Source organism: Dermacentor albipictus, chromosome 7 (assembly GCF_038994185.2).
Source record: "Dermacentor albipictus isolate Rhodes 1998 colony chromosome 7, USDA_Dalb.pri_finalv2, whole genome shotgun sequence".
Taxonomy (NCBI): Eukaryota; Metazoa; Arthropoda; class Arachnida; order Ixodida; family Ixodidae; genus Dermacentor; species Dermacentor albipictus.
This window is the reverse complement of record NC_091827.1, coordinates 34,882,466-34,897,049: the sequence shown is the minus strand read 5'-3', so window position 1 is coordinate 34,897,049 and position 14,584 is coordinate 34,882,466. Positions and strand designations below refer to the sequence as shown.

Below are 14,584 nucleotides of genomic sequence, written 5' to 3'. Positions count from 1 at the left end.
CTTTGGCTGACGACGCGCCAGGCCCTAGTCGCGGGCGGGGGAAAACCGAGAAAGTACGCCACGGCGGAAGAGCCTAGAGCAGCTCTAAATGCGCCGCTCGTCGTAAAACCGCCGTCGGGAGGAAGCGGAACAATAAAAAAAGTTGATTATTAGAAGTGAAAGTCAAGGGGCCATATTTCTTATTTCGCACTGAAACACTATAGGGGGGGTGCACACCGTTTTATGCGAAGCATTTTACTAGAGCTCAACCCAGCTCCTCAGGCGCGGCGGTGTCGCCTTCAATACCACGTGGCACCGTGAGGTCACGACAGAGGAGAAACGGGGCTCCAACTCGCGCCGTCGCCTTCAAGGCTGACCACGTGACACCGTGACGTCACGACAGAGGAGAAACGGGGCTCCAACTCGCGCCGTCGCTCGCGGCGGTATATAAGCAGCTGCGCTTGCCTCTCTCTGCTAGACACTCACGAGGTGAGATGCCTCCTGGAGACAGAGCTGCTCGTTGGAATGAGAAGCGGAGGTTGCGGCGTGCTACGGAGACTGTTTCTAGGTGGCTTTGCTACGGCGCAGCGACTACGCGCCCCGCATCGGACGCGGTGAGCGTCGAGCAACGCAGCGTTCGGCGCGACAACGAAATGTGCGCCGACGACACCGGCTTTTCTGCGACACGAGCTCCTTAACGCTGTCGCGTTAAAATAAACGCTAGTATGCTTCGCATCCTGGGCTTAACCTTAGCTAAGCCACAGCCATTTTTTTAAATGTGCACTTAAGATGACCACCAAATCAACCTTGACTGATAAAGCATGCTATGGATGAAGCTGCGGCAGGGGCCCGACGAGAGCAACATGCGGCCCCAATGAGACGCAGGCGTTCCGGGAATGCACAATTGGTGGAGAGAGAGGCCGCTGCCGCACGTGCAAGACCTGAGAGGTGCCTTGAGAGGTGAAGGTATCGACGAGGGCGAACAGCAGGCAACTTGCCTTTCGCCTTCACATTCTTAGAAAGGTCTAAGCATCCCCCGCAATTTTCTTTTTTTTTTCTAGTCCTTGCCAGCTATATAGCGACGTTAACGCTTTGAAAATAAAGTGAGCGGTAGTGTGCAGAAGCTTCCATGCAATGCATCTGCAATTTCGCGAATATGTGATGGCTATGAAAGAAGGGGGGAAAATGACAACCATTCCACTCTGTGAAGATGGAATGGCAGCGAAAGCTGACGACAGTCAAAGCTTTTAAACTACACTCTAAAAACAGTTGCACCCTTTGGGGTGTATATTTGCCACACAACAATTGTCATCTGTCTTGCTTGCGTTTCCTTTCTCAAAAACGCTGCGCTCGTTACTTTCCTGTCGAGAATGCTCTGTCATGCTTATAACGCGCATGCCGTTCGTGACTTGGAAGTACCGGGCTCTCAGCGTTGCAGAAATGAACCGCGGGCAAGACAGATAACGATTGTTGTGTGGCAAATATACACCTCAAAGGGTGCAACTGTTTTTATATAGAGTGTAAAAGCAAAGTGCTTTCGCTGCCATTCCATCTTCTTCCCAGAGTGGAATGGTTGTCATTTGTTCGTTCAGCATCGCGGGAGCGTTCTTCGTCGGTGGTCGTTTCGCGCCGGCGACGTTTACATTTTCGTGGCTCTTCCCTCCGGCGCTCCTCGTCCGCACGCTGTTCTTCGGGTGTACGAACTATACGTGGCCGCCCCATCAATAACGCAGCTGTTTTTAGCGTCGATACCTCTCCCGCTATGCCATGCTATTTTTCACGGCGATCGTTCTAATCTGTTCCGCATTTTGACGTCTGCGCCGCCGCACTGCACCTGTGGGTGATCACACGCAAAGCAAACAATGAAGCCCATTGTGAAACCCAGTTTGTTAGAAATCACCTAGTCAATTTCTGTTGCCGGCGCCGACAGAACTATGGAAGGTTAGTCATATACAGCTTTCGCTGCAAAAAACTAAGGAGAGGCCCTACAGCCTCCGCGCACTAGGAAATAAGTGTGGAAGAAGTAAAGTTTCGGTTTCTCAGTAGCGGCCATGTTGTCGGGGCACAATCGCGGTTTTGTTATGGTGGCGTGTGGGCTGATGCGTGCGCTGCCCCGTAGGTCTCACACCGTAGCAAGGGCGTCGTGTGTTCAGGATTACGTTACCTGTGTTAGCTGTGTTATCTGCACAGGATTATGTTATCTGTGTTAGCTGGGTTATCTAGACCGTGCTCTCCCGGCTGTTGTGGCCAGGTGGGACTATAGAAGTAAAAAGCGTGAAACGAGCGCACACGCAATGCCGTACCACGCCACGGACGAAGGACGATCTGGGAATCCCATTTGCCGTATTCGATGGATTGCTAACGTGTCACCACACGCTGAAACCGCTGTGCTTCAGAATATGTACGATACACGCCTTCCAAGTCATTTGTTCTAAGCATCCCCGCAATTTTTTTCTGGTCCTTGCCAGCTATATTGCGATATTAGCGCTTTGAAAATAAAGTGAATCTTCTTTTTTTCTTGGAATAGTGAATAAAGTGGCTTTTTCTCGCGGCCCAATCATAAATCTTGAAGTGCCGTCAAGAATTCTGTGTGTCCTAGATCAGTCTGAAGGATTTTTTGACCGGGTGTCGGCGCCCGTTGTCTCTTTCTTGGTTATCTGTCAAGATTGAGCCGACACATTTCGCCCTGAGGTATGAAATGATGTGGATGTATTTTTTTGGCCGTTGTCAGGCCAGCCAAACGTTTGAGGGCCATTCAACAATATATTTTATCACGTGAAGGTAATCCCGGGTAATGAGAGGTCGACAGTGAAAACGTCAAGAACAACGGCAACAGCCACACTTATATGTACGGCACGAGGAAAAAGAAAAGTACGAATATGCTGTCGCGCATCGCAACGTAACGCGCAAACTGCATGGTGTATAGCGCGTTGCGAACGCAAGCGACAGGCAACGACAGCTCAAATGCGAGTAGATTCGCCAACAGCGTTCGTCGCTGTTAGTCGGGTACATATATTAACGAACGTAAAATCGAAATGCCGGATGAACCATGTCTGTCACTGACGTAGCCAATTTGTGAAGCTCGCCACTCGGTTCGCTCGGTTCATAACGGCCAGTTTTCTGGTGCAGGCCAATTAGCAGCACAAATCACCGCTGTCGCCCGCTGTCCTGCGCTCTGTGTCGTCTGCAGCCTGCGCCCCCTATCGCCAGTGTGTAACAGTACCGCCGGTGACGCAGGGATCGCGCAGACGGAACGGTGCTACGCGAACGCACCACAGAGGTCGCCACAGGAACCGACAGGTACACGGCTTCGTGGTACCACTGTCTACGCGGCCGGCAAAGATTTCTTTTTTTATCAACGATCAGTACTGCACGTTTATCTAATGGTCTTCGTCTGCACCTAGTCCAGCTAACGGCACTCCCATGAAGCAGACGACACGGCCGGGGAGTGCAGACGTACATCGTTGATGGAGGAGGACATCACAAACGCACAGCCAGTGACGTCGTTGGGTCGTCAGACGAGACCGCTGACGTGTGAGTGACTCATGATGATGCGATGCCGTATCGACGAGCGCGTGCTCGCGGTCCTCCGCCGGAATATCCCCGTCCGAGTCCAGCTGGCGTCCACAGGACCGTGCGTCACCATAGGCGCTCACGTGACGTTGGGATTTCGCAGGCAGCCGATGTACAGGATGGCCTTGCGCTGCCGCTCGACCACGAGGAACATGAAGGGCCGGTTCACCTCGAAGCTGGCCAGGTCGGTGCGCTCGGCCAGTTTCAGCGTGTTCGAGCCGCCGAGGTCCAGCCGCACGGGGTCCTCGTCGGTCACCTCGAACCGCGACCGGCTGAGGAACTCGTGCACGCACAGCTCCTTCTCGTCTGCGCGAGGTGTCGTGACGTGAGGCGGCGGTATAGGCGCAGAGAGAATCACATTGGTCTATAGGATTCAGAGATCAGCGTTTGTGGCGACCGTATTCCACCTAGTCTCGGAGGCCATCTTCAATCGATCACTCTCCGATGTCCTGCTATGGGGTTTAACAGCTTAAGGTGGTTTAAATAGGTTAAGAGATCGTGGGGTAGTGGATTAAAATGACCCTCATCACTGGAACTGCGCTCTGCCTGCAGTCAGGATGTATGGGGTCCGGCACTACAGCTTCAGTCATCGAGCCACCGCTTTTTTTTTTTTTGTCTCAAAAGGGACAGTCGGTGCAATGTACGCGGATAACTTTTGTGCAGTTCGCAGGATACACTGAATTGTCAACGTACCGAGGGAAGGTATATTTGCACGCCTTGCCTGACGACCGAGAAAAATGAGAGAAAATGGAAGAACTAATTATTTTTCGCCAAACCTGTCGAACGGGGCTTCGGAAAGATGGCCGCGCACCTGTAGTGGGCCCTGATGCGAACTTGTTGCTGGTTCGACGGGTTGTACGTCGCACCGAACTCTGTGCTGTACCATGTGTATCCTGCTCTCGACAAGTTATTTAGCACGCCGATTCTATCTTAATGGCTACTCAAATTGGAGTAAGAATTACAACAAAAATAACAAGGAAGTGAGAAGGCCAAGATGTTTTCTGTGGGAAGTACCTTAACAATCAGAAAATGTGGGAGGCGTGGGTGACTGCAGCTGCCAAGTTCGCCATCTCGTCAGCTATCATTGGCCTACAGGTTGGCTACGCCATCTCCGATTGGCTCGAAACATCAACATGGCGGTATTCGACAACATGGCGGAATTCGACAGCCTCCAGGAGATAGCAACCCTTGTCGAACGTTGACTTCATAATATAGAATGCACAAAACAACACTGCGAAATCGAGGACCAGATTGATTCGTTACGTATATATACTATACATTTCGTATCTACTCAACAAGGAAGCTCTACGTGGACAATTCAGTCCTGCTCAGTTAAGCCTAAAAGTGATTCCTTTTATGTCACAACGCGACTGTTGATAGGAACCGACGTTCTCGGGCGAATCTTAACGTGCGATGGGAACACAAGGGCTTGCGCACCTGATATGCCGGTGAGGTCGGCCTCCTCCTTGTTGAACAAGTCGCGTACGCCAACGGCCGCCAGGTAGCGCGCCACGTTGACGTGCTCGTCGAGCATGAACTTGGGCAGCGTGATGTCGAGCGGGTTGCGCGTGTACCGGCGCTCGAAGTCGTGCACGTCGCGCGGCGTGATGTTGGCCTCGATGTAGGCCAGGTCCGACTGCAGGTCCGGCAGCAGAATGAGCAGCTGCAGGTGCTCCATCATGCAGGGCAGCTCGAGCACGCGGCACGCCAGCCGCTCGACGTGGCAGTAGTTGCAGACGCGGCGCGAGCACATGGTCGGCACGCTGATCTTGCCCTCGTCGGCGAAGAACGGCATGGGCGCCGTGTACAGCTCGGAGAACTTGTCGAGCCAGAGGCAGCGCAGGAACGCCGTGCTCACCATCAGCACGCGGGTGGAGAGGCTGACGTCTCCGACGCTCACCACGCTGCTCATCTTGTGGCCCGTCACCCGGAAGAGCCACGCGTTGATCTCCTTCACGGCCAGCGCCGGGTCGCCCTGGAAGTTCACGATGCCCACCTGCGCCGGGCAACAGCGTATGGGATCGGCACACTGTATCTTAAGTATATATGTCGTAGACTAGCATGTCTCTCTTACGCACACTTTATACGGGCCTTACTGCGAGTGAGTGAGAGTGAGTGAGTGCGTGAGTGAGTGAGTGAGTGAGTGAGTGAGTGAGTGAGTGAGTGAGTGAGTGAGTGAGTGAGAGAAGCGAGTTAAAGCCCCTTAAACTTCGTGAAGTAGTGACACTCTCCTCCTCCGCCTTCACTCCTCCTCGTTTCTCCTCTCTTTCACGCTCCCTCCTCGACCGTGGCGCCGCCTACACTGCTCGAGCGTAGCAACGGCGCCAACATGTGCTCCTCTCCACTCCGTAGACGCTTCTCGAGCAAAAATGGCGCTGATGCACGGCGTGAGGGCCCACGTGATGCTATTGGGCCAATAGCGACGTGGCGTCGGCCTCGGCCAGAGCGCGTGAGGAGGCGGCGGCATTCTTCAAAGTGTGGCAGTACTTTACGAAGTTTAAGGGGTTTTAAAGTGAGTGAGTGAGTGTCATCATAAACGGGAGTTAACGACGGTGCGTTTGAGCAGTACCAGTTATCGTAAGTCACGATTGCTCGTGAGTATGAACGCGAATGTGTGCCGGTAAGTTTGACCGCAGTATACGAACGTAGAGCGAGTTTCAGTGAGTAAATTTAAGCTGTCACGGGAGCACCGATGAGTTTGAGCGTACGCGGGCAACAATGACTGCTTTCAACCAAAACTATACACGTACGTGTTCCTCTTTGTGTCCGGGGTTTTTTGTACGCCTGCCTTTTTTCAAATCACGAAACCCCAATTCCAATTTGCTCATCTTTCTCCCGTTCTAGGATTTATACTATCGTGATCAGCCGCAAACTAGAAGTGTGCATCTGCGGACTTCCGTATTATGGCGCACTAGTTCGGTTTGGCCTCCGGTAACCCGGTATACCGCGAACAAGTTCAGCTTTTGGATCGATAAACTATGTTTTCTACGCTCCATATTCGTTAATATCGCGGTAACATGATGGCTACTACAAGAGCCTAATGGCCGAAGTTTCATTTTTTTTATCAATTTCGCACCAATACCCAATCGCCAGAATACATCAGTGCGACTTCACGGATTTCAAATTAGTGCGTTGTACTTGGGACGCGTTGTGCCTCAGAGTTCTTGGCACTTGCCGAGTTCACACTCCGACCATTTTAGAATACGATGCGCGGACCATCTTCGCCGATAAAGTTAAACAGATCTCAGCAGGCGACATCAAAATCCGTGACGTCATGGTGAGCTGGAGCGGCAACGTCAAGGGGCGGCGGTGTCACTTTCGACCTCCTATGACGGTGAGAGACGGTTTTAACGCGACAGCGTTAAGGAGCTCGTGTTGCAGAAAAGCCGGTGGCGGCGGCGTTGGCCGTGAGCGAAAAATCCCGGAAGGCAATTTTCTCGGTGTTGTGTAGAAAGCTAATTTACTGATACAGGTCAACGTAATTTTTTTACTCTTGAATGTTAAAGCTCTCTAATAACAAAAGAACCCTTCACCCATCGCTACAAGAGGTACCGCACCGCCGGCTGTAATAAAGGGCTAATATAATAAATAGCTTGTCAGGAAACTTCTTACCGCTTGTGGTTCACCGGGTAACTACTGCAGGGGTGCAAGGCAGCAACAACGCCGGTAGCGTGCAGAGGTGCAAGGCAGCAACAATGCCGGTAGCGACATCTTGCGACACTTCGTCTAACCATAATGTTGTAGATACGTGTTCTTGCTACACGAATGTTCTTGTAAAAAATTAAAGGCAACATCTTCACGGGATCGCGCCGCTGCCGAAAATTTCACACCAGCAGCGAAGCAGAATACGCTCGGTTACTGCTATGATAGCTCCGTGTTTTCTAGTTGAGCTGTGCCCCACCAGGTGACGCCGTCAACCCGGCCGCTCACAAAACACCTCGTTTCAGAGGGGATGCCAATAAATCATCTCACGTCTACGTCTCCCCGGTAATCCGCAATTGGCGAGAAGTTTGCCGAAAAACTAAAATTATCTAAATTGACGTGCTATATAAAATTATATTTAATTATTTATTTACAATACTGCCAGTCTCATTTCGAGACCATAGCAGGTGGGCTACAGTGCATGTTTTCTATACCGAAGAATGGTAAGATATATAGCAGGATACAATTTAAAAAACAAACAACAGTTGGCAACTAAGGCACACGGACCGCGCGGGGTTACTCCGTCAGCCAATCACAGAAGCAAACAAAATCGTCATCATTTCAAAAATGGCGTCGTACTTGATACCTCAGAGTGTCTGCTGTTCTTGAAAAGCCTTTTTGTCGACGGAAGCGATAAGGTGTGCAACAGGCATGGACAAAGTGTATGGAGTGAGTATTTCGCTGTTCAAAAGTTCGCGGTACAGCTCATTTCACTGCTGACCCCGTTTTACTCATGAAACTTCACTGCCAATTGAAGTGAAACTTGAGAATAAATAGTTGGAGCGAAGCAAGCGTTTTATTTCAGTTCAATAAAGAATTAGTCTTTCACCGTTCCTCTATAACAGACGAGTAAAAACGTACAAAATTACGCGCTTATAACTTTATTTTTGTGGTTACCACCTTATTTAGGTAGCTGGGAAAGTTCGAAGTGCGAACTATTTGCAGCCTCGCGGAGGAACAGTGGCTGGCGGTTATGAGGGCGTGGGCAGAGCTTCACTACAGATTTGAGTTGCATCCGAGTGTAGTGTATACATACCTGTCCTCGAATTAGGAAGGAACAGCGCCAACTAAGACGATCACAAGTGGGGAGTGGGGAGGAACGACACAGACAAGCGAAATTGGCGCTTGTCCTGCGTCGTTCTCCCCACGTGTGATCGTCTTAGTTGGCGCTGTCCCTCCCTAATTCAAGTGTGCACCATCTAGCCCAAATGAATGTTGTCCTGAAATACCTGTCCTCCGAACTCTTGATGTATGGCTTCCTTGAAGGAGTCCGCGAGCTCCAGGGAGGTGGACAGGTACATCTTGTTGGCCAGGCCCACGTGCAGCGTCGACAGCGGCTCTAGGATGCGTCCCACGGTGCTGAGCTCTTGCAGGACCTCTTCCTCGTGAGAAGCGCCCAGCGCGGCCAGGATCTGCTCGGCCGTGTCCCCTCGAGATCCGGCCAGAGCGGTGACCTGCAGGTGCCGCGTGATGGTACCGACATTCTTAAAGGCCCACTCAGTGGCTTAGCTAGGCCGTCTGGCACCCGGGGCCCATAGGTCTTCTGTCCACATCCCCCCCCCTGGGGGTAGCCGGCGGAAAGAGGGGTGTCTTCAGATGTATATGACACCCCCCTCCCCCCAAACTGGCCCCTTGCACCCGGGGCCCACGCCCCCCCCCCCCCCTGTTGCTACGCCACTGGGCCCACTGCTGCGAAAACTTCACTTTCTCTAAATTAGTAACAAACGAGTAAGTATATATACCAGGTGTCTCTGCTAACGTTATACGAGAGAGAGAAAAGGATGTATGGAAAGGCAGGGAGGTTAACCAGAGGTAGTTCCGGTTGGCTACCCTGCACGAGAGGAAGGGTTAAGGGGGGATAAAAAAGAGCGAGAGAGTGGAAGGAGGAGATAGAGAGAAATAACGTTGTCCAAGCTGTTAAATAAAGAACTGGTACGATGTGCAATTAATGAGAGCCACGGTGTTTAATTGTTCGTCAGCGCTCTTCCGCTGACAAGATCATATTGTGTGCGAAATGTCCAGCTAGTTAGAAAAAGGAATAATTAACCAAACGTATAATTATTGGATTCCGGGTGCGACTATTGGCGGAACAACTTATTCCGTCCTATGCAGTCGATTTCGTAGCGATATTTCTTTTTTTTTTTCCAACGCTTTATTCGCAGCGGGCGCAATACTCGAAAGTCGCGCGTGATTGCGCGCCGCCTGCGGTCTCAAAAATGGATTTCAAAGGTCTAGGCTCGTTTGTGGCATCGAGATCGAAACGGCGCACCTTACCTTTGCTACGGCTCATTGATACTCGGTCGGCAAGAGCATGCCAGAGGCAAGCTGTCGGTCGTCTGCTGATAGAGCTGGGTATCACGAGCTACGTTCGCAGGCCACATACACAAGCTTACGCGTAAGTTTAAGAGGAAGCATTAGCTCGGGTGCTCCTATCTAAACACGTGTAAAAGGAGAATTCGTTTTTCTCGGCAATCACTGCACCAAGTTTAGCAAGGTTTGTTGCATTTAAAAGAAAAACTTAAAATCTAGTGGCTGTTGGTTTTGAATTCCTGATTTGGGTCGTCAGTTTTTTGTTAAACATGGGCAAATATCGCAAATTTTCAGAAAACGGAACTATCAAGTTTACAACTCTAACTCTGCAACAAAAAATGATATCACAATTATGTGAATTGCATCTGATAGCACATCTAAAGCGTACAAAATTGATATCTTGCATATGAATCTAAAAAAAGTCAGTAATATGGAAATACAGCTTTTGCAGAACCCTTGAACACAACGTAACGAATTCACGTAAGATATAAATTGACATATTGAATTTGTCCGCTTTGGATGATCTAATGGATGCCTTTATAGAACCGCGATGTCTGTTTTTGATGCAGAGATAGTAATTTGTAAACTTCCTGTTACTGCTTTTTTCAAACTATCGAATTTTTGAAAACTCTTCTAACAAAATTCAGGCTGTAAATAGAAATTTCGCTTCCAACAGTCACTAGGATTTACCTGTTTCTCTCAAATGCAACAAATTTCATTAAAATCGTTCCAGGGGTTATCTGAAAAAGCTGCTTCTCCGTTTTACATGTATTTAAATAGGCCGCGTCGGAGTTGGGCCCGAGCTAGAGCTTCCTCTTAATACCACGTCTGCGGGCATCACTTGCATGCCCGCTCCGCCCACAATTAATCCGAAGCGGCGACGCCACTGAAAACTCTACGATTCCGCTGCATCGGAGCAGTGGTACCACCCCTCTCAGCAAGGGCGAAAACACGGTGTTCACCGTAGCCGTATCAGATGGCGCCACCGTTCCGTTGCAGTGGAATCGGTATATTTTGAGCGGCGTTGCCGCAGACGACCCGCGCTTCGGACATATCGCGCTTGCAACTGATAAGGTGTGATTGTAAACAAGGTGTACCATATACTATGAACTCACCGCTAAATTCTACCGCTGTGCGAAATGTGAGCGCGTATACGACCGAGCGATTTACCAGGAGAGTCATGGGTACCTGGCGCTCCTGCAACACAGTTCTAGTGACCATGCACTGTGACACAGCAGCTGTCCTAGCTGGCGGATCCCAAAGGCTGCACCTCCCCTCCCACCCCTTGCCCGCACTTTTTCGCTGAATGTGTTGACGAGAGCCCCCCGCCTCCTCGAGGCATCCCCCGGATCCGCCACCTGTATGGTGCTGCAAGTGTAGAATCAACCGCTCGCGTGGCGTTTGCAATAACAAGGGTACCGCTGGCTCACCAATGCCACGGCTGTGCCGAACGGCGAGATGAAGACGTTGAGGCGCTCGCGAGACAGGGCGCGGTACAGCTGGAGCGAAAATTGCTGCAGCACGGGACGCCCGCTGGGCCGGCGGGATCGCCTTCGCCGCAGCCAAGTTGCCATGGACAGCGCCGACTTCTGCGTGCTCTGCGGAGAATATACCGGTACACTTGTTGGTACGGTGTGTTGGTTTTTTTTTTAACTTCCTTGATATGGCGTCGCCGACGCGAGTTGAAAAAAATTCTCGCCATGGCCTCCAAGATCAAGCGACGAAAAAATTGCCGCGCGACTGGCCGCTCGACGTAGTTTGCGCGTATTCGCCCGGGCTTCTCTCATGCTTGAAAAAAAAAAAAACCTATGTAGCATGCATTGAGCAAGAGAAAGTAGTATCGGGAGTTTTTAATGTTGACCTACAATTTTCTCATTGACACTTTTAATCTAATTATGATATTTGAGAAGTTGCTTTATTAATTAAGACCGATTATGTAATTAGGCGGAACTCAAAAAATAACCCGAGTATTTCCAAGCGACAGTAAAAAAAAAGCGTTACCTTGGTTCTGTCTAGCTACGTGGCATTTTCCCATTTTTTAGAAGTTTGGCTCAAGTCACGTTGGACACCCGGTAATAATGCGCGCGTTCACACCGGGAATCGCCAGAAGCCGCGCGACGGATCGCAACTAGGCAAGCCTTACGACTAGCGACCAGTTAGGAGCGACTCACGGCGGCCACTGTTCACAACGGCAAGCACGACCCATAGCCTCCGAGATCGGGTGGAGTGCGCACAGAGCGCACCACTTGATCTCGCAGGCCAGGCACGACATGTCCAACGCCACACAGGAAAGCCTCGCGCGACTGATGTCGTTCGCGGTGTATGCTCACACCTACTTACGGTCTGCCACCGCCACGTCAAAAAAAAAAGAAAAAACTCGGTGTCCTTCCACTCTGTGAAGGATGACCAGCGAAGCTGCGTATGTGGGCCCCTTTAATGGCGAACTGCATGCACCTCCGCCGCGGGTCGGCCCGGTATTGCACTATCTTCGCGATCGGCCCTCGTATGGATAGTGCTAACGCCTGCTTCCCCTCCGCCGCGGATCGGGCCGGTATTGCACTGTCCTCGGAATCGGCCCACGCATGGGGAGTGCTCAACGCCTGCTTCACCTCCGCCGTGGGTCGGCCCGGCATTGCACTACCTTCGGGATCGGCCCACGCATGGGGAGTGCTCAACGCCTGCTTCACCTCCGCCGTGGGTCGGCCCGGCATTGCACTACCTTCGGGATCGGCCCACGCATGGAGAGTGCTCAACGCCTGCTTCACCTCCGCCGTGGGTCGGCCCGGCATTGCACTACCTTCGGGATCGGCCCACGCATGGAGAGTGCTCAACGCCTGCTTCACCTCCGCCGTGGGTCGGCCCGGCATTGCACTACCTTCGGGATCGGCCCACGCATGGAGAGTGCTCAACGCCTGCTTCACCTCCGCCGTGGGTCGGCCCGGCATTGTACTACCTTCGGGATCGGCCCACGCATGGAGAGTGCTCAACGCCTGCTTCACCTCCGCCGTGGGTCGGCCCGGCATTGCACTACCTTCGGGATCGGCCCACGCATGGGGAGTGCTCAACGCCTGCTTCACCTCCGTCGCGGGTCGGCCCGGCATTGCACTACCTTCGGGATCGGCCCACGCATGGGGAGTGCTCAACGCCTGCTTCACCTCCGCCGCGGGTCGGCCCGGCATTGCACTACCTTTCAGGATCGGCCCACGCATGGAGAGTGCTCAACGCCTGCTTCACCTCCGCCGTGGGTCGGCCCGGCATTGCACTACCTTCGGGATCGGCCCACGCATGGGGAGTGCTCAACGCCTGCTTCACCTCCGCCGCGGGTCGGCCCGGCATTGCACTACCTTCGGGATCGGCCCACGCATGGAGAGTGCTCAACGCCTGCTTCACCTCCGCCGTGGGTCGGCCCGGCATTGCACTACCTTCGGGATCGGCCCACGCATGGAGAGTGCTCAACGCCTGCTTCACCTCCGCCGTGGGTCGGCCCGGCATTGCACTACCTTCGGGATCGGCCCACGCATGGAGAGTGCTCAACGCCTGCTTCACCTCCGCCGTGGGTCGGCCCGGCATTGCACTACCTTCGGGATCGGCCCACGCATGGGGAGTGCTCAACGCCTGCTTCACCTCCGCCGTGGTTTGGCATGGCATTGCACTACATTCGGGATCGGCCCACGCATGGGAAGTTTTTTTTTTGCTTACGACATCAAAATTTCATTGACGGTGGAGGCATACAGCTTCGCTGTAAAAAAGGATGGGCAACGAACTCGCAATAAAAGGACAAGGACACACCTAAGAACGGCAGCACGTACCGTGTATCGTCCTTATGTGCGTACTTCGCAAGTACAGGCATAACGGCTATACACGGTTCTTTACCATGGCGCCAGTATGTGTCATGCACACCAACCAGCCTGACTGTCCGACGTGCTACCATAGTCCACTAAAGCAACTGACGCCCTGCTCCCTCGCCGCTGATTGGTTGAAGCAGCTTTCCGCTGAGTACAGTGAACCGCAAACCGCAGTGAACCGCAATCGCGCCGCCCAATCTCGGGAAGCCAAGCGGCGAATTGTCGAGCTCGCACCGGTGCGAATACAAAAAAACCTCTGCTTTTTTCATCTGATCACGTAAGTGACAGCAACTTCTTCTCCAGACGAATGTTTTTCTCTCCAGTCAGCAGCATTCCTTAGAGGGGAAGCGGTATAGGGGCGGGGGCAGGAAACGCATCGCGTGCCTGGGTAATAAATCTGCACATTGCCAAATTCCACCAGACTGTCGAATTCACCATGTCGTTAGTTCCGATCAGCTCTTGTTGGGGCTACTTGGTCCAGGGGGCTGCTGCTACATCCACTAGCTGACTCGTAATACCGTCATTGCAGAATTCGACATGGAGAAATTATCCAAGCGTGGCCTCCAAGATCGGGCGGCGCGGAGGACGCGGTCCAGAATGGCACCTCTGTGCGCCGCTCACTGACCTGTACCGTGAGAAGCAGGTAGAGTCGCCAGCGCCTCGCTGGGGCCGCACCAAGGCTGGCGCAGCGGGGGCTGCCCAGCGTGGTCCAGGGCCGCGACCGCCGGAAGCAGCGGCTCGCGTCGCGCGTTCTCGTTCGCCACGAGGTCTCGCTCCATGCGGCAGCAGACCTTGTGTGCCGCCGGCACGTGCCGGGGGCGTGACGATGATGATCACGAACCCGTACATGGGCGCATACCCAGAGGCGTAGGCAGGGGGCAGTGGAGTAGCCAGAAATGTAAGAAACGTAGCCAGGGCATTATAATGGCGGGAAGCTTGGTGGCGCGGCCCACCACCCCGTTCCAAAGGGGATGCTCATAACATCCATCCATGTTTAGTCAGTATAATGGCGGGATGCTTGGAGGCGTGGCCTACCGCCCCGTTCCAAAGGAGGTGCTCACAACATCCATCCAGGTTTTTCGGAGGGTGGGGGCAGGAGGAGAGGGAGTGGCGGCACGCTCTGGACGGGACGGGAAGAGCGAAGGGTGGAATGGAGGGGGGGAGGGGGGGCTTGC

General features: G+C 52.7%; 1 protein-coding gene across 1 annotated transcript; it reads right to left on the bottom strand.

The window, feature by feature from the left end:
• Positions 1 to 2,944: 2,944 nt before the first annotated feature.
• Positions 2,945 to 14,227, bottom strand: LOC139047796 (leukocyte elastase inhibitor-like). The gene is made up of 5 exons (XM_070521880.1): positions 14,035 to 14,227; positions 10,995 to 11,162; positions 8,484 to 8,708; positions 4,990 to 5,548; positions 2,945 to 3,858 (listed from the first exon to the last, which is right to left on the bottom strand). Exons 2-5 carry the CDS (start codon positions 11,136 to 11,138, stop codon positions 3,632 to 3,634), a joined length of 1,155 nt encoding a protein of 384 aa, XP_070377981.1. The 5' UTR covers positions 11,139 to 11,162; positions 14,035 to 14,227; the 3' UTR covers positions 2,945 to 3,631.
• Between the last annotated feature and the right edge of the window lie 357 nt (positions 14,228 to 14,584).